At 45.7% G+C, this 19,160-nt stretch overlaps 1 protein-coding gene across 1 annotated transcript in view; it reads right to left on the bottom strand.

The window, feature by feature from the left end:
* The window catches only part of LOC120845829 (glutamate receptor 1), a 250,239-nt gene that overhangs the window by 67,818 nt on the left and 163,261 nt on the right, over positions 1-19,160 (bottom strand). Inside the window, exons 3-5 of the mRNA XM_040217397.2 lie at positions 12,822-13,072; positions 6,234-6,392; positions 769-969 (exon numbers count right to left, since the gene is read on the bottom strand). Of these exons, the coding sequence (XP_040073331.2) occupies positions 769-969; positions 6,234-6,392; positions 12,822-13,072 (611 nt within the window). The remainder of the gene's footprint in view (positions 1-768; positions 970-6,233; positions 6,393-12,821; positions 13,073-19,160) is intronic.

Raw genomic sequence — 19,160 nt, 5'->3', positions numbered from 1 at the left:
TGGAGAGATATTACGGCGTATGACGAGGAAGGAAATATACCGAAGCCTGAAAGTGAAGTCTGCATCACGTGAATGAGAATGACGTGAGCCTGTTAAACGCCAAGATGAATGTGACATCGCAGTCATCACTTTTAGGTCTGAGCCTATTAGAAACCTCGTAATTGGCTGAGCTCTCTGCGCAGATCGCAGTGAATAGCTCCCCAAGGACAAGTGAGGGAAACTTGCCTTACGGGCTTTTATTAGACTGACGTGTAAGGCCGCTACGTAAAAGTAATCTATTACGAAGCTGCCTTTTCTCGGACACCCAGTTAGGCCGAGCGCATGAAACATGTCTAATAAAATCGACACCAATATATTGCGATTTTTTTTTTTTTTTCAGTACTGCAAGCGGTGGAGCTGGAGGTAGAGGCGTGAAAGCGTGACCTTGACAAGACCTCAGAACGCGGCTGTACTGAAAGGCGAGATCAACTTAGCAGATGGCCAATTCTGAGGCAGCCGCTATTTCCGAAACACTTTTTAGAAACGATTTTTTACATTAAATGTTAAAACAACTAAAACAAAAAAAATATTGCGCGCCTAAAAAAAAAAAAAAAAAAGAAGTTAAAGGCCGACGATCAGTTCGCGCTTTCCACTTTTCTCCCGCTTCCTCCTCTCCCCCCTTCTACCCTGTCCACCGGTGCCTGTTTCCTCCTCCCCCAGGGTGAGGAGGATCTTCTGCCTTGCAGAGTCTCGAGTCTGGTCGTGGGCCTTTAAGGGAGTGTTACGCACCGTGCGTATCCGCTTGGCAATCTCCTCTCCGTGCTCCCAGGGCATGACCCGGTCCCTACGACAGTCGATGCCTCTGGTGTTGTTGTTGTACACCTCGCCGCGGCGAAAGTTCTTGCTGAAGATGGTCGGGTAGTCCTTCAGCAGCCGCTTAAACGCGTTCAGCAGCACCTTGGCACCGTCGTACATCAACGCCGCATCAGCCTGCGATTGATTGATTGATTGGTTTGTCGAGCGGGTGAGTGTGCGTGCGCAGGTAAGTGAGTAAGTTTGTGGATGAGGGAATAAAAGAGCGAGAGAGTGAGCTGGGAGACTCGTCGCCCGTTGAGGCAGACCGAGTTCTAGGCTGTATAAACACACACACAACCCAATTTTTTTTTTCGAGGGGACCAATCAAACAGCGCCGAGTGTGTGTGACGTCACGGTGGTCGTCGTGTTTATTCGCTCGGGTTGTCAGAGATTAATGCAAGCTGCGCAGTGCGAGCCGTGACATCGCGGCTTCACTTGGTGCGCCCGTGTTAAGTCTGATTCGCAGGTTGGGATTTTACTTGCGATTTCGCAGTTGCGACGTCACTCTTACGGCAAAACAAACAAACAAAGGACTGGGGGAAGTTGGCCTCTTGCCCGACGCCGGAGTTCAGAATCCGCAAGCAGAATCACACCATGTGAATTGGGCTTCGGTGTTGCCCCTGAGTCACGACAAAGGTAATTTTTACGGTGATACAAAGTAAAGTGAATGAGAGAGCGCCTTCAAATGAGTGAGTGTCAGTGAGTCTGGTAGTTAGTGAGAGAGTATGTGAGTGAGCCAGCAGCATGCGTGTGTGTGAGCTTAAGCGAGTGTGAACGAGAAAGTTTCAATTAGTATGTTTCAGTGTCGGTGAGTACAAGTGCCTACCAATGGGTGAGTTAAGGCGCGTTCACACTCTTGCAACCGAGTACGACCGAGAAAGACTTCTTGGAACCGGATGCACTGAGCCGAGCTGGTCCTAAGAGATCGCAAAAGGCTTAAAAACCGGTTTGGTCTCTCTCGGTCGCACTCGGTTGCAAGAGTGTGAACGGGCCTTTAGTGAGAAAGTGACAGGAGCAAGCTAGTGAGTGAGCGAATGTATAAGTGTGTGAGAAAGTGGATGTCAAGAAGTAAGAGAATTTGATTGAGTGGAAGTGAGTGACGTCGAGTAAGTTTCGGTGGGCGTGGTCGAACGTCAACGAGTTCGAGTGGGTGTAAATGAGTGTGAGTGAGTGAGACAGTATGCGCATGAGTGATCGAGGAAGTTAATAATTACGTGTTTACAACTCGTAAAAGAATCTATTGCATTGGACTGTTAGCATTCCCACCTAAAGAAGCGCAAAAAATACAAGGACGAGTAAGTAAACAGACAAGAGCGCACTTTCAACTGGTTTTTATTTGTGAAAACAATCATATATATAGCTTCGAACTAACACACAATCTCTCCTAAGATATGTTTAACCCTCGCAAAAAGAAGGAATACTGACTCCCCAATAAGGAAAGGACGTGTCACTTACGCGTTTTTTGTTCTTTGCCTGAATTTCGAAGGCCTCAAGCAGTCCTCTAGAAACCCTATCCGGGTATCCAGCCAGAAACCTGGTGTCGCCAAATGGCGCGGCATGTGGGCAAGAACTAGTGAGTGGCAAGATGTCCCGACGGAGTGGCTTTCGTCGCCGCGGCGTGTTTCCGCCTAGGCGACGCCTAGGCAACCTAGGCGACGCTTAGACAACCTAGGCGACGTAAAGCCTCAACGAGTCACCACCACCAATAAAAATCAGTTGCGAGTGCCTCTTGTCTGTTTACTTCCTCGTCCTTGTATTTTTTGCGCTTCTTTAGGTGATCATAAACCCACTGGCCAAAATTGCTACCTTAATGGTAGCATTCAACTGGTAGAGTACTGGAAGGCCTACTCGCTCACAACGGGTATGAACGAGTGGTTTGCACGAAGGAATCTTTCGTCATGCATGGTGGGTGCAAAAGAAGCTCCGACACTCAAATAATTCTTTTTTTACCAAATCGAACAAATGTCGGAAATATTAGAACATGGGTGCAGAAGCAGTTTTCGACTTTAGTCTTGCGGTGACTATGTTGAGAAGTGAATTTAAGACGGCGTATGGTTTTGATAAAAAAAAAAAAAAAATGACAGCGACCGTTCTCTTCGAAATCCTACAATAAGGGCTTCTTGTTTTCCGATAAATCTGGTAAACTTCGGAAAACACAGGCCGGTAAAATTTTTTACAATTTGGATTTATTCAAAAAACTCAAAAATTTCGAGGTCACAATGGCAAAATAAAAAGCAAAAAAAAAAAGAGATTCTGTTTACAAATAAAGTTTGTCGGAGCACAGGGCTAGTGGTCCTAAAAAAGGCTAACTAATTTTTTTACTTTTATCTTATACTATTAACAAAGAGATTTTGTTTATGTCGCCAAGGTTCGTTCAGTACCAATGTAAGTATACTTCTACCACGACAAACAAAAAAAACAACAACAACAACAAAAAAGAAAACTATTGTCCTGGTTTTCAGTTTTGACCATACAATTTGTTTTACTTAGAGGGATAAGATGGGGTGGGGGGGGGGGGGGTGTTTTTATAACAGTGAAAAATTCGAACGTTTGCGTTTCATACGATGGGGAGGGCAGCTGAAGGTTTTATGCGTCCAGGAGTTTGGAAAGTACCGACGCTTATTGAAGTAACACTCGTTTTCAAGATTTGTCTTGGGAAAGTTAGCACTGTCAGTCGCAAAGACGCCAATGTCAAATGCAGCTGCAACAATATCTTTCAATACCGGTGATTCGTTTTATGAATTTTGTGTACGTTTTTGCCCGGATATTACTTTTATTAAAAAAAAATAAAAATAAAAAAAGTGTAAAATGGAGTTTCGAATTTCGGAGAATTGGAACTCTCAGAAAAATAAACTCCAATAAACCCCGAATTTTCATCGAAAAAAAAAAAAGACCGGAAAACGCCCTCAGAAGCTAACCAGAAATGAACTCCGATAACTCGAAATCCTACATATAATGAAGAAAATGCAGTATTTAACAAGGGATCATTTTAATTTGTGACGAAGACTATATACAGTGTTTTCTAGAATAGGTCACGTGGTATTTATATATGCATATAAAAAAGTAAATGTCACGTGACTTTAGGTCAAGTGACATCAATTTTCCTGCCAAATGTATCGAGGAAACTGAATTGCTGTATAGGTCATGCGACGTCAATTTTTCCGCTAAATTTAGCGGGTAAACTAATTTGGTATGCTTGTCTCGTGACGACAGGTGACGTGACATCAAATTTCCAGCTAAAGTCAGCGGGCAAATTCTGAAATCGAGTATAGGTCACGTCAGGGGTCATCAATTTCCCCGCTAAATTTAGCAGAGAAATCACGAACGGACTTCCGAAATTTTGGGATTGGGGGTTAGCGCTAAAGAGACTTTCATGCTTTAAGAACAAGTCACAGGGAAATGAACTGTTCTGATACGTTTCTACATATATTTGTATAATAACAATTGTTGCGACTAGTCCAGTGCAGCTAGAAATTTGCGATTTTAAATTTAACGCGCGATTTTTTCTACTCGATGGGAACCCATAATTAAGACTTGAAAGGGACCCGCATCAATCAGCGTTCAACCCAACAGAAGTTCCAGCAATAGCTTCAAACGCATTAAATTGAAATCCCAGCGCAGCGGCTTTATTCTAGTCCGCTTCCTAACAAAGCCAAACATTCCTTCAATCATAAACCACCCTGTTTGCCGGATTAGATTGATCGCTCAGTTTGAAAAGGAGGGCGAGAAACCCCGCCTGAACAAATTCGACGGTTGATTAGAAAACTGAGCACTCCTCGCGTTTTGCGAACAAAAATTATAATCTCCGCATTAAGAGAGAAAGAACAAATTGAATTAAAAATAAACGAAAAGAGAGTGCCATAAAAGGAGAGAAAATAAAGGTCAAAATTTAACATGAGTTTTTTTTTTCTTTTACAGTAAAGCGGTGGATTATGACCACTGATATTACAAAATTCCAGGGCTGTTTCCTTGGGTAACCTTTGAAGGTGTCATTCCTCTTTCACTGACATACCAAGAAAGTCAATAATTACTTTCCTATATGTATGCATTTTTGCTTTCAAGTTTCAAATATTATTTTAAATATATACATCGTAAAGGCCTCCCTAGCTAGACACCTCGATGAGGCCAGGGAGTTGTTGCAATGCGACAATATCAGCAAGAAAACACCAATTCAAGCTTGAAGAAAGCACGGAAATGTTGAGGTCTCCGTAGAATGCGTCATAATTCCCCCCTCGCAACGAACGTGACGGGAAGGAGGGGCTTCGGCGCTACTTTGGAAGCGCTGTAGTGGCTACTTGGCCGCATCAATCCCAAATATAATTTTGATATTTGCCAATTTGGAAGCCAAAAGAAGACGATTTAATTGATCTTTATCAAATACAGCAGCGCTTCAGGTTGCTTTAAAGTAGGGGCAGGCGGTACATTTTATTTTTGGCAACGTGCCCGCTAGAGTGTTTTCTATTCATGTTTATAATGCCTTTATATTAGCTCAAGAGTACTAGTGTGCAAGTGCACCACTAAGGAGGCATCAGCTGTGTGTAGACACTCAAAACAAATGGATGAAAAGCTGACTCACGCATTTGCGTCTGAGTGCATGATTGACCGGGCTGCAAACACTTGTGGCCGCTTAATGCGAGAGAACGCTAGAGAAAACAACACACTGGCAAGGTGGCGCCATCTCTCGAGTAAGCCCGAAATCCTCCCGATCGGCGAATAACCAGACTGAAGCTTTGGCAGTACTTACGGAACGAAATCTATGCGCTCTGCTATAAAATATGGTTACTTATGACATTGTCAAAATTACCTCGAGCCCTTAAAAAAAGTAATAAAAGAAATATATAATATATATACGGAGATCGCAAGTTTTCCAGTGACACCCGAAAGACGATGCTAGTGTGTTGTCTCTCTTCGGAAGCGGTCCTCGCAAGTGGACGCAACGCTCTCGGTCGCGCTCAAACGCAAATACGCAAACCAGTCTTTGGTTTATTATTTTTTTGATCGTCGTCTTTTAGTATTTCCTGACCAACACAGCGTTTATAAACAATCCAGCGTTAGCCTACACCGGGAGTGGGCAGTGCGCGTGTGCAGAGACCAGATGTGCCCGAGGCGAAGCATCTGCGCATGCGCAGAGCCGACAGCAGCGCCACCGCAATGGCGTGACGTCAGAAAGTGGAGTTGGTCTGCACTGCGTCATTTTAGCCGTACTTTTACATTTTTAAAGCTGTACTGATTCTCTTCTCTTCTAAACGTTCAATTTTTTTAGGCACCTGTTTCTTTAGAGACAAGCCTTTCAATCAAATAACGTGCAAATATTTTTCGGCGTTCCGAATATTCATCTTCTTAAACCTGCTTTTTTTTTTCGGGGGGGGGGGGGGGGTAGACTAGAAAGTGGAGCTTACCGAAATTCGCTTCTTTTTGGGGTCCGGCCAGGGGATCCTGGAGATGCGTTCCGTGAACACTTCCTTGTAGGGAAGCGTGCTGTTCTGGACCAGTCGAAAGCCCGTGATGTTCACGGCGCCGAACTCCAGGCTCGGGTTGTTCTGGAACTCGTCCATGATCTGCGACAAAGATCGGTCACCCGACAACGTTGCACCCCTTAACGCCAATCTTAATAGGCACGCACCACTATATGGTCAAAAAAAGCTCGGATTTATTTCGAGATGAGAGAGTTTCGGAACTGGTCGTTACTTAATAGTTAGATTTGAGTTCCTAAACTAGAACGAAAGGGCGCGGACAAACTCTTTTGCCTTACGATCACAGGAGAGCCAATGCGATTTCAGCCTCAGACGTTACTAAGCGACAAGAACCAGTCACGAAGCGTAAAACTACAGTCTTGCGCAATACGAAAGGCCCACTTTCAAAAGAATTTCATGTGGCAGTGCTCGGCACACATTAGTCAGAGGCACTTTATTTTTAGAGAAAATACGCGAGAAAGGTTCTCTTATTTCTTCACCCTAAGCAATATCGGCCTGGCCAAAGGGGATCCACCGGGGCCACCAAGAACTGCCTTATCGAGTGGGTCTTTTAGAATGTTGGCGACTGTACGATATGGGCGACATGCACGACCAGAAGCATCGCCGTAATCGGCCATCTACGATTGGCCAAACGATCACAATGACGTCTTGACTAGGATGATTTCTGCTCTCGTCGACGTAAATAAGAGCAATGCCAGACTGTCACCCCGGATGACGTTGATTGAGGAGCGTGATTGCTAGGCTTCCAGTGCGCTTTTTACGCATCCTCAAAGCTGTCGCTCGTCACTAATAATATCAGTCATGACGTCAGGCATAGGAACCATACGAGGATTCCACCAAGACAACTCGTCGCCAATAGTGCTATACTTCGAGAAAACACGAATATCTAAATTATATTTCAGATTGGGGTTGGGTTGGGTAGCTTTAACAGCGCTTTAAAAATAGCGCCGAAGCCACTCTTTCTCGTCGCGTTCGGTGCGAGGAGGGAATCGTGACGTATTATACTGAGATATTTGCAGAGATCTTCAACATTTCCGCGCTTTCCACAAGTCTCAACAGAGCGGTGAAAAGCGATGCACGTGTTCCCTCACAAGCGTCACGCGCAAGGCAGCAGAGACATCCGGGTATGACATCAGACCTGGCGGTTTGTTTTTCGGTTGTTCTCGCGTCGTTCGGGTCAAATGCTTGTCATATTCAAATTCACTGTACGAAAATAGGCTAAAATTCACCTCTAACTCGTTTCTTTTCATTAAGAATTACCGATGGCATAGGTAGCAGCTCTGCAGGCAACCTATGTTATCGTACCGTATCGGATGTGCAAACACGGTTCCCTAAAACTCCCTAATATACCGTATCGTATCGGATGTGCAAACACGGTTCCCTAAAACTCCCTAATATACCGTACCGTATCGGATGTGCAAACACGGTTCCCTAAAACTCCCTAATATACCGTATCGTATCGGATGTGCAAACACGGTTCCCTAAAACTCCCTAATATACCGTACCGTATCGGATGTGCAAACACGGTTCCCTAAAACTCCCTAATATACCGTACCGTATCGGATGTGCAAACACGGTTCCCTAAAACTCCCTAATATACCGTACCGTATCGGATGTGCAAACACGGTTCCCTAAAACTCCCTAATATACCGTATCGTATCGGATGTGCAAACACGGTTCCCTAAAACTCCCTAATATACCGTACCGTATCGGATGTGCAAACACGGTTCCCTAAAACTCCCTAATATACCGTACCGTATCGGATGTGCAAACACACTTCCCTAAAACTCCCTAATATACCGTACCGTATCGGATGTGCAAACACGGTTCCCTAAAACTCCCTAATATACCGTATCGTATCGGATGTGCAAACACGGTTCCCTAAAACTCCCTAATATACCGTATCGTATCGGATGTGCAAACACGGTTCCCTAAAACTCCCTAATATACCGTATCGTATCGGATGTGCAAACACGGTTCCCTAAAACTCCCTAATATACCGTATCGTATCGGATGTGCAAACACGGTTCCCTAAAACTCCCTAATATACCGTACCGTATCGGATGTGCAAACACGGTTCCCTAAAACTCCGTAATATACCGTACCGTATCGGATGTGCAAACACGGTTCCCTAAAACTCCCTAATATACCGTATCGTATCGGATGTGCAAACACGGTTCCCTAAAACTCCCTAATATACCGTATCGTATCGGATGTGCAAACACGGTTCCCTAAAACTCCCTAATATACCGTACCGTATCGGATGTGCAAACACGGTTCCTTAAAACTCCCTAATATACCGTATCGTATCGGATGTGCAAACACGGTTCCCTAAAACTCCCTAATATACCGTACCGTATCGGATGTGCAAACACGGTTCCCTAAAACTCCCTAATATACCGTACCGTATCGGATGTGCAAACACGGTTCCCTAAAACTCCCTAATATACCGTATCGTATCGGATGTGCAAACACGGTTCCCTAAAACTCCCTAATATACCGTACCGTATCGGATGTGCAAACACGGTTCCCTAAAACTCCCTAATATACCGTACAGTATCGGATGTGCAAACACGGTTCCCTAAAACTCCCTAATATACCGTATCGTATCGGATGTGCAAACACGGTTCCCTAAAACTCCCTAATATACCGTATCGTATCGGATGTGCAAACACGGTTCCCTAAAACTCCCTAATATACCGTATCGTATCGGATGTGCAAACACGGTTCCCTAAAACTCCCTAATATACCGTACCGTATCGGATGTGCAAACACGGTTCCCTAAAACTCCCTAATATACCGTACCGTATCGGATGTGCAAACACGGTTCCCTAAAACTCCCTAATATACCGTATCGTATCGGATGTGCAAACACGGTTCCCTAAAACTCCCTAATATACCGTATCGTATCGGATGTGCAAACACGGTTCCCTAAAACTCCCTAATATACCGTATCGTATCGGATGTGCAAACACGGTTCCCTAAAACTCCCTAATATACCGTACCGTATCGGATGTGCAAACACGGTTCCCTAAAACTCCCTAATATACCGTACCGTATCGGATGTGCAAACACGGTTCCCTAAAACTCCCTAATATACCGTATCGTATCGGATGTGCAAACACGGTTCCCTAAAACTCCCTAATATACCGTACCGTATCGGATGTGCAAACACGGTTCCCTAAAACTCCCTAATATACCGTACCGTATCGGATGTGCAAACACGGTTCCCTAAAACTCCCTAATATACCGTACCGTATCGGATGTGCAAACACGGTTCCCTAAAACTCCCTAATATACCGTACCGTATCGGATGTGCAAACACGGTTCCCTAAAACTCCCTAATATACCGTATCGTATCGGATGTGCAAACACGGTTCCCTAAAACTCCCAAATATACCGTACCGTATCGGATGTGCAAACACGGTTCCCTAAAACTCCCTAATATACCGTACCGTATCGGATGTGCAAACACGGTTCCCTAAAACTCCCTAATATACCGTATCGTATCGGATGTGCAAACACGGTTCCCTAAAACTCCCTAATATACCGTACCGTATCGGATGTGCAAACACGGTTCCCTAAAACTCCCTAATATACCGTACCGTATCGGATGTGCAAACACGGTTCCCTAAAACTCCCTAATATACCGTATCGTATCGGATATGCAAACACGGTTCCCTAAAACTCCCTAATATACCGTATCGTATCGGATGTGCAAACACGGTTCCCTAAAACTCCGTAATATACCGTACCGTATCGGATGTGCAAACACGGTTCCCTAAAACTCCGTAATATACCGTACCGTATCGGATGTGCAAACACGGTTCCCTAAAACTCCCTAATATACCGTACCGTATCGGATGTGCAAACACGGTTCCCTAAAACTCCCTAATATACCGTATCGTATCGGATGTGCAAACACAGTTCCCTAAAACTCCCTAATATACCGTATCGTATCGGATGTGCAAACACGGTTCCCTAAAACTCCCTAATATACCGTACCGTATCGGATGTGCAAACACGGTTCCCTAAAACTCCCTAATATACCGTACCGTATCGGATGTGCAAACACGGTTCCCTAAAACTCCCTAATATACCGTACCGTATCGGATGCGCAAACACGGTTCCCTAAAACTCCCTAATATACCGTATCGTATCGGATGTGCAAACACGGTTCCCTAAAACTCCCTAATATACCGTATCGTATCGGATGTGCAAACACGGTTCCCTAGAACTCCCTAATATACCGTACCGTATCGGATGTGCAAACACGGTTCCCTAAAACTCCCTAATATACCGTACCGTATCGGATGTGCAAACACGGTTCCCTAAAACTCCCTAATATACCGTACCGTATCGGATGTGCAAACACGGTTCCCTAAAACTCCCTAATATACCGTACCGTATCGGATGTGCAAACACGGTTCCCTAAAACTCCCTAATATACCGTATCGTATCGGATGTGCAAACACGGTTCCCTAAAACTCCCTAATATACCGTACCGTATCGGATGTGTAAACACGGTTCCCTAAAACTCCCTAATATACCGTACCGTATCGGATGTGCAAACACGGTTCCCTAAAACTCCCTAATATACCGTATCGTATCGGATGTGCAAACACGGTTCCCTAAAACTCCCTAATATACCGTACCGTATCGGATGTGCAAACACGGTTCCATAAAACTCCCTAATATACCGTACCGTATCGGATGTGCAAACACGGTTCCCTAAAACTCCCTAATATACCGTATCGTTTCGGATGTGCAAACACGGTTCCCTAAAACTCCCTAATATACCGTATCGTATCGGATGTGCAAACACGGTTCCCTAAAACTCCGTAATATACCGTACCGTATCGGATGTGCAAACACGGTTCCCTAAAACTCCCTAATATACCGTACCGTATCGGATGTGCAAACACGGTTCCCTAAAACTCCCTAATATACCGTACCGTATCGGATGTGCAAACACGGTTCCCTAAAACTCCCTAATATACCGTATCGTATCGGATGTGCAAACACGGTTCCCTAAAACTCCCTAATATACCGTATCGTATCGGATGTGCAAACACGGTTCCCTAAAACTCCCTAATATACCGTATCGTATCGGATGTGCAAACACGGTTCCCTAAAACTCCCTAATATACCGTACCGTATCGGATGTGCAAACACGGTTCCCTAAAACTCCCTAATATACCGTACCGTATCGGATGTGCAAACACGGTTCCCTAAAACTCCCTAATATACCGTATCGTATCGGATGTGCAAACACGGTTCCCTAAAACTCCCTAATATACCGTACCGTATCGGATGTGCAAACACGGTTCCCTAAAACTCCCTAATATACCGTACCGTATCGGATGTGCAAACACGGTTCCCTAAAACTCCCTAATATACCGTATCGTATCGGATGTGCAAACACGGTTCCCTAAAACTCCCTAATATACCGTATCGTATCGGATGTGCAAACACGGTTCCCTAAAACTCCCTAATATACCGTACCGTATCGGATGTGCAAACACGGTTCCCTAAAACTCCCTAATATACCGTACCGTATCGGATGTGCAAACACGGTTCCCTAAAACTCCCTAATATATCGTACAGTATCGGATGTGCAAACACGGTTCCCTAAAACTCCCCTATATATTATACAAAAGACAGTCTGCAGACATCGTCTGAGGCGTGTTTCTTCTCTGTATATGACGATCCTGTAACATTGGTCACGCCAAAACTACCTCTAAAGACGTTCGAAGCAGGTATAGGAATGAAGCCTTCAATCATGCTTTAGGCGGCTCCGCAGATCATTTTGTCATCACATGGCCGCAACGAACACCGTGTCTTTTGTAAGATGTATGATCAGGGTGACAGCGAATGACGAGTAGAGGCTGTGGTTCACACGATTGGGACTACTTTCAGCCGTGTGCCTTAGAACCATTTAAATTTTGTACAAGAAATCACATTGGCGACATCTGTTCCAGATATTTCCTACTTTTTTGGCGCATCTATCTTTTTTTCTCAGCTTGATTTTTTTGACGACGTTATAAACGACAATTTGTCATAGATAGAACGTACGTTTGATCTCGAAAATACCGCTTAACGTTCGCTCTCTTGAAATGTAGCTTGCGGGGTCGCCTCATAGATGGCCCTAGCGTGCCAGCGTGTTTCCTCGTCACAGGAGATCGCAAGAACTCGGTCCTGAGCAAACGCGAGTGTGTGAGCGGTCCTTCGCGGAGGGCACGTTCGTCTGCTTCTAGCGCTGGGGTTGCGGTGACGTCAGCAGAACGGCGAGCTCTGATTGGATTTGGTTAGAAGGATAGTGGGTAGACTTCGATGATAGCTGCCTTGAGGTCTACCCACTATCCTCCCAACCGGAGCCAATCAGCGCTCGGCATTCTGCTGGCGTCACCACAATCCCTCTGCAAGAAGCAGACGACCTTGGGCTCCGCATAGCTCTCTTCCGTTGCTACTTTTCGGTAACGGGCGAGGCGCTGCCCCCTCCGAGACACTCACGAGGCTAGTGAGCAGGAAGTGGTAGTTCCTCCGGCCCATGAAGGGGTCCCGGACGTGGTTGATGATGATCTCGCGGGTGGTCTCGGCGGTGCAGTCGAGCACCACGTACTTGCGCGACTCTCGGTCTCGGTCCTCCAGGCGGCGCAGGTAGCCGTTCACGTCGCTGGCGTTGCGCACCCGACGCACCACCCTCACCTCCAGGTGGTACCGGTCCGTCGTCAGCTGGAACAGGTGCTGCAGCTTCAGCAGCCCTGCAGCGAACATACACACGCACACACAGAAGGAGTGCTTTACGAATGGCGACAACGACGACGTCCGATCTCGCAGTCTCGGATAAATCTGAACCGTCAACTTTCCCGGCAAAAACACGGGGAGAGCCAATCACTGCGATCGACGGAGGGAGACAAGCCTGACATGTGTTCAGACCCAAGAAAGCACTGCGCAGTGGAACTGAGCATGATGTTACACGATGCACACTGTTATACCGCAGACTGTTTTGTTTTTCAGATCTAAACATGGGGGTGCAGCGTCGACAATCGCCGAACTAAATCTGTATATTGCAGTGATTGGCCCTGCTAAGTATTTTTACGGGAAAGCGAACGCTTCATATTTTTAAAGCGATTATTAAAGCGATTGGCTTTCTTAGGATCTTCAGGGGGATCAGAGGTTTGTTTCTGACCGTTTATTTTCCCCGCTAGATTTAGCGTGGAAAGTGACGTCACGTGACTTCATGTCACGTGACCTATACTTAGATACAGTTTCCCCGCTAGATTTAGTGAGAAAATTAACGTCACGTTACCTCTGGACCAATTAAGCTTCCCCCCCCCCCCCAGATTTAGCGGGAAAAATGGCGTCATGTACCTTGATGTCACGTGACCTACAGACAAATTCAGTTTAGCCGCTAAATTTAGCAGGAAAATTGACACGTGACCGGCCGTGGATCTTTGAACTGTCTGCAGCTAATCGCCTAATTAGACAACAGCATATTTGGCTCTGCCCAAATTGGTTTTGGAGTGGACAAGTTGTGACGAAACACGTTCTCTATCGGGCTGAAGAGCGAAGTCACGCCTCTGAAGTCCCTGACAGCTCTACAAATGCAGGGCCGCGCGTGTCCCATGCATCTTACTCTCTCTACGAAGCCAATCAGTTGATAAAAATTTCAAAACATAAATTTCGAAACAAACATAAAAAAATAAGGTACGCTTTGAGCTTTTTAAGCTCTAAGCGTAATGGGACTTGGTAGAGCACCAAGTCACATTACAAAGGTGAAAGCGACAGAAAAAATAAATTTTGAAAAGGACACGTGGACCGACTACAGTGGTTCGCTTGAGAGGTGGGGAAAACGAACATTAATTAATTTATTTCTAACGGAGCCGTCAAGCTGGGGAAAAAAAGTGTCACCACATAGCTTCATCTCTTCGCCCATAATCCCTTAGAGGTATTCGTGTTCAATCACGACGTCATTGTCGTAGAACTGGTTTTACGGTAATCCCAACCTAACCGATGCAAACCGGACTGAACTGACACCATCTAGAATAATCGAGGCCTCCGAACGCCCCCCCTTCCCCCCCCCCCTTCCCCCCCCCCCCCCCCTTCCCCCCCCAACCATCTTCCTCCATGGAACGTACCATCACAGTCGGATGGCGCAAATTCGACAAAAATGATGCATAAATTATGTGCGGTCGCCATTAGTTAGTCATGCACTGTGAGCAAGCACGCATTGGGTACGAGCGCTTCGTCAGCATTCGGAGTGTACTCGTGTCGAAACGCGAATTCCGCACGAGCGCTGCGTCGGTGCTCGGCGCGAGCTCGCACCCAATCACGGGCTACACGCCGGGAGCGGTGAGACCAACTAATGGCATTTCCGCGTAATTTCTTGCATCATTTCAGAATTTCGGAAAGCGTCTGTCGTTTTACCCGAGCCCGATGCCGAGCGTTCTTCGACGCGCTTATTGCACACTTTGCTCGGTATCATTGTGATGTTGTCAAAATTCTAGTGCAAGGGCTTTGATTATTCTAGCTGGTTTTTGACTGAGCATCTTATATAGACGGTGATAACTTCAAGGCCGACGACCAGACTCGAGCTTCTGCAAAGCAGAAGGTCCTCCTCACCCTGGGGGAGGAGGAAACAGGCAACGGTGGACAGGGTAGAAGGGGGAGAGGAAGAAGCGAAAGAAAAGTGGAAAGCGCGAACGGGTTGTCGGTCTGTAAAAGAGCTGTGCAACAATTTCAGTGTTTTGATTAAATATTTTGGAGTTGGTGTCTCGACCTCTCTGAAGTAAAAAGAAAAAAAAACCGCTTTCGTTTGCATGCATTTTTAGTTATTATTTTTAGAATTGACAAAGATTGAGTTGAGGTTTTTGGTACCTCTCAATTCCTTCGTCATCTTCCGAGTCACGCGCGCTGTGACGTGAATGGGGGATGCGCGGGGTTCCGGCGAAGCTATCTCTCTAAAGCTATCAGTGAGCAGCGAGAACTCATCCGCTCGCGACCACGTGATCACGTGCTTGCGCAGCGCAATCAACATGGCGAAAGGAGGAAAGTCTCGTCGGGGTCCGGCCATTCCCGTCCTGCTCTGCTCCCGTCCCCCTCCGGCGGCTGGCGACTGTTCGCGGTCGCGCGGTGGTTGACGGTTTTGTTGACCTCGGATAGATGGCGCCACTAAAACTCCGTATAGTCATATTTTTGTCGATGATACCGGGTTTTGACACGTATATATTTATGTTGGAACGACAAGATACATAGGAAAGTTACCTTTTATCGAGCAGGTATTTGCACAACTTGCTATTTTTTTACAAGTAACCCATTGTCGTCATGCCGCGTGCTTCTCATGACCGCCGCTCGCAGCTCCAGGTCGGGAAATATTATAATTTTTGCCTCGCGATAACGTGGTGGAATCGCGACATTTTGAAGGAAGGAGATGTGTTTTATGTCCTTTGTGACAAGATAAACAATGTCAAAAGTAGAAGATGCAAATTCTTTCAACGCTAAATTCGTTGCACAGCTCCTTTAAGAAACAACCGAGGGGGGGGGGGGGGGGGGGGAGTTATTAGATTCACGCCCCCTTGCTTCGTGATTCTTTTGGAGTTTTTATCGTCGATTGCTGAAATCTCATTGTCTGCGATGCGATAATGAGATGTATCGGGTTCGCCGCGCTCTGCGATGATTCGCCGGTGAGGCGTTGTCCGTTGCTATTTTGTAGTTTGAAGCGCTGGACGGCTAACAACGAGTGAAGGTGCGTGAAAAAAAGAGCGCTGGCTGTCTTATGCCTCGTATTTTGAAATTCACGCAGAAGCAGACGTTCCACATTGTTACTGTCGGCTTCTACCTCGAGGTTAGGACCTCATATATAGTTCAAAACATAAACAACACCACTAAAAACGTCCTGACAGCACGCCGCCGACAGCGAAGCATCGGAATTTGGCCGCGACCAAATATGCAGTCTGTTCTCTCCAGCCGCGCGTTCGGGCTATTTTCCGGGACGTCGAGTGGGTGACAAAATATAGGGATTTAACAAGGCGCGACTTTGCGTAAATAAGACTCGAGGGAAATAGAAAAAAAAAAAAAAGAAAAGAAGAAACAGCAAGAACGAAAATAACAAAAAATAAAATGGGGACAACAAAGCGATCCCGGACCCGTCGACGACACAAATCCTTTTTCTTGTTCAATCTTCTTTCCCGACCTAACGCACACATACGTATATTTGTAGAAAGGCACTCGGCAGTCTTTTCTTTTTATTTTGACTCGACGATCGAAGAGCGCGGTTTCGTCGCGTCGGCTCCGAACGGAAAGCGATTATGGTGAGCCCGTTGTTTCCAGCGTCTGCAGAATTGTCTCCAAAACTTGAGACCGATGTTTACATTTCTGTTTTTGCGTTTAGTTTCAGTTTTGTTTAATAAAAAAAAAGCGATACTTCTATATATCTTCGGCGACTCGTGCAAACACGCAAGCGCTACCGTGTCTTCTAACGTTGAGCACCAACTCGCCCAACAATCAGCCCTATTGATCTCCTTACAATTACAACATCAACAAAAACCAACAATACTGTTGATCTTTTTTATTAGGCTGTCTGCCACCTCCGCCAGAGTGCTCTTGGGTCAGCCCGCCTTCTGTAACCGCGTTACCTGTTTCGTGAAGCTCTCTTGAGCGCCATGTGCACATGACTTCCCATGTGATGCCTCGAGGAACATTGAAGCAATGACTCTTTTAACTAATGACTGATTTTAAGCTGAGGGTTGGCAGAACGGTTTGGCGCTTTGCTGCACACAACGTCGACATGCGATAGTGTGGCTTGTCTTTTATGAATATAAATACTCCAGAGTCTCTTAGGCACGTTGAGCACGGTCATACTCGGTACGTGGCCGGATTAACTGGTCCCACGGAGCTAACCGGCGTTATCAGCTTTTGAAGCCACGCCAAACGGCACCTAGATGCCTCTGTCCCATGGACCGAAGCCTGTAGAGTGTAGCAGCCACCCCATTGGCTGGCGCGTGGCGTAGTTCCAAAGAACGCCACCCCACAGAGAAATTCTCTCTCTCCATGGCGCAGCGGCATGGCCACAGAGCCAGCAGAGCCCGCCAGGGCAGACTCCGGAGAGGCCGCACGGCCGAGCTCAGCGCGGCGCGCAGCTTGTAGGAATACGCTACGTATACGAATGCTTTCGCATTCCGACACGTTAGCAATCTTCAACGTCTTAGTAGTTTTTTTCATTTTTTTTTTCAGCTAGAGTTGCCCGTCAGTCCGCCCTTTTCTCTGGCGAGGCATTCTTCAATACTGCAGCGACGCATCCAGTGAAAACTTCGTCCTGCGACCTGCGCATGCGCGTACGTTTCGATGCGACGACAGATTTTTTATTTTTATTTTTATGAAGCTAACTTAAAAGAAAAAGAAGAAAGATGTTTAAAAAGAAGGTTCGCGAAAATTTCCGTGACTTTGGATAGTGGCACTCAGTAATGTAGGCGTCCCGGACGCGAGCGATCCATATTTGGGTAAAACGAATTGAGCGAACACGCCAACATACGACACGAACCACACGAATGGGATGTTCGTGATGGCATGTGGATACAGACTTCGCTGCGGTTTACGTCCGGCCGACGCGACGATTTGTTGGCGCCGATCAAGCAGCACCAAAAGTGCATCGTCACGGCGCTCATTCTCTTGGTGGGTTCGCTACTACCGGCAAAAACCAATAAACACAAAGAAGGAGGCAAGATAGCGAATCGCCACTATCACCGACTAAAACAATCCCGCACAAAAAGGGGGCCAGATATGGCCAATCACCACTATCACCGTCTAGACCAATCGCACACAGAAAGGGGCAGGATATAACCAATCACTCACAAAAAGGGGCAAAATATAACCAATCACAAGTATCACCGTCTAGACCAATCGCACACAAAAAGGGGCAGGATATAACCAATCACTCACAAAAAGGGGCAAAATTTAACCAATCACAACTATCACCGGCTAAACCCATCATGCACAAAAAGTGGACAGGGTAAAGCCAATCATCACTATCACCGGCTAAACCAGTCAATCACGCACAAAAAAGGGGGGCAGGATATAAGGGTTCTGCGTTTTCAGAGTCTATATTTTGTCTCGAAATTGGGGGTATTTTTTTTTCGGGGTTTCATTTTTTCCTACAGATTCGGTGTTTTTTGTGTGAATTGGTTATGACTTAACCAATTTACACATTACAATTTACACTTAACCAATCTACACAAAAAAACACCGAATCTGTAGGAAAAAATTAAACCCTAAAAAAAATACTTCCCATTTAAAAAAAAAAAAAGAAAACCTCCGAAAACGCAGAACTTTAGATATAGCCAATCACTCCTTTCACCGGCTAAACCAATATCACATCTACCGTGCGTAATTGGTTTAGTCAATTATTAAAAAAAAAAAAATTCGCAAAGACAACGAGCGTCGGTCGATGGACTTTCGGCACTGATTGATTAGGAGCTTTATAGATAGATAGATAGATAGATGATCTATAGTTTATCACAATGACAAGAAACTGAGAGATAAAAATGGATGAGTGCTAGGGAATACTTTAGTAAAATAAACTGGACATAAATGTATTTTAAGAAAGAGTAATAATAACATCGTCGCGATCGAAGGGAGATATAAGCCACATCAAAGGAGGCGCGACCTTGGGTTTCAAACTGACGTCCGACCATTGACTTCTTTAAGGGGGATGATGATTGGTCACGGAAGAACAAAAAACTAAATGTACACGAAACGAGAGAGCAATGCCCTCTAGTATATAATACAACACACTTTTTTCTTTGTTCTTTACGACGTCGCAAGGTATAGTGTATGGTCTACGCTTGCAAGAGG

This window comes from Ixodes scapularis, unplaced genomic scaffold, assembly GCF_016920785.2.
Source record: "Ixodes scapularis isolate PalLabHiFi unplaced genomic scaffold, ASM1692078v2 PGA_scaffold13__105_contigs__length_92229423, whole genome shotgun sequence".
NCBI lineage: Eukaryota > Metazoa > Arthropoda > Arachnida > Ixodida > Ixodidae > Ixodes > Ixodes scapularis.
Note: the sequence above shows the minus strand (reverse complement) of the source record. Positions and strands in the feature narration are given on the sequence as shown.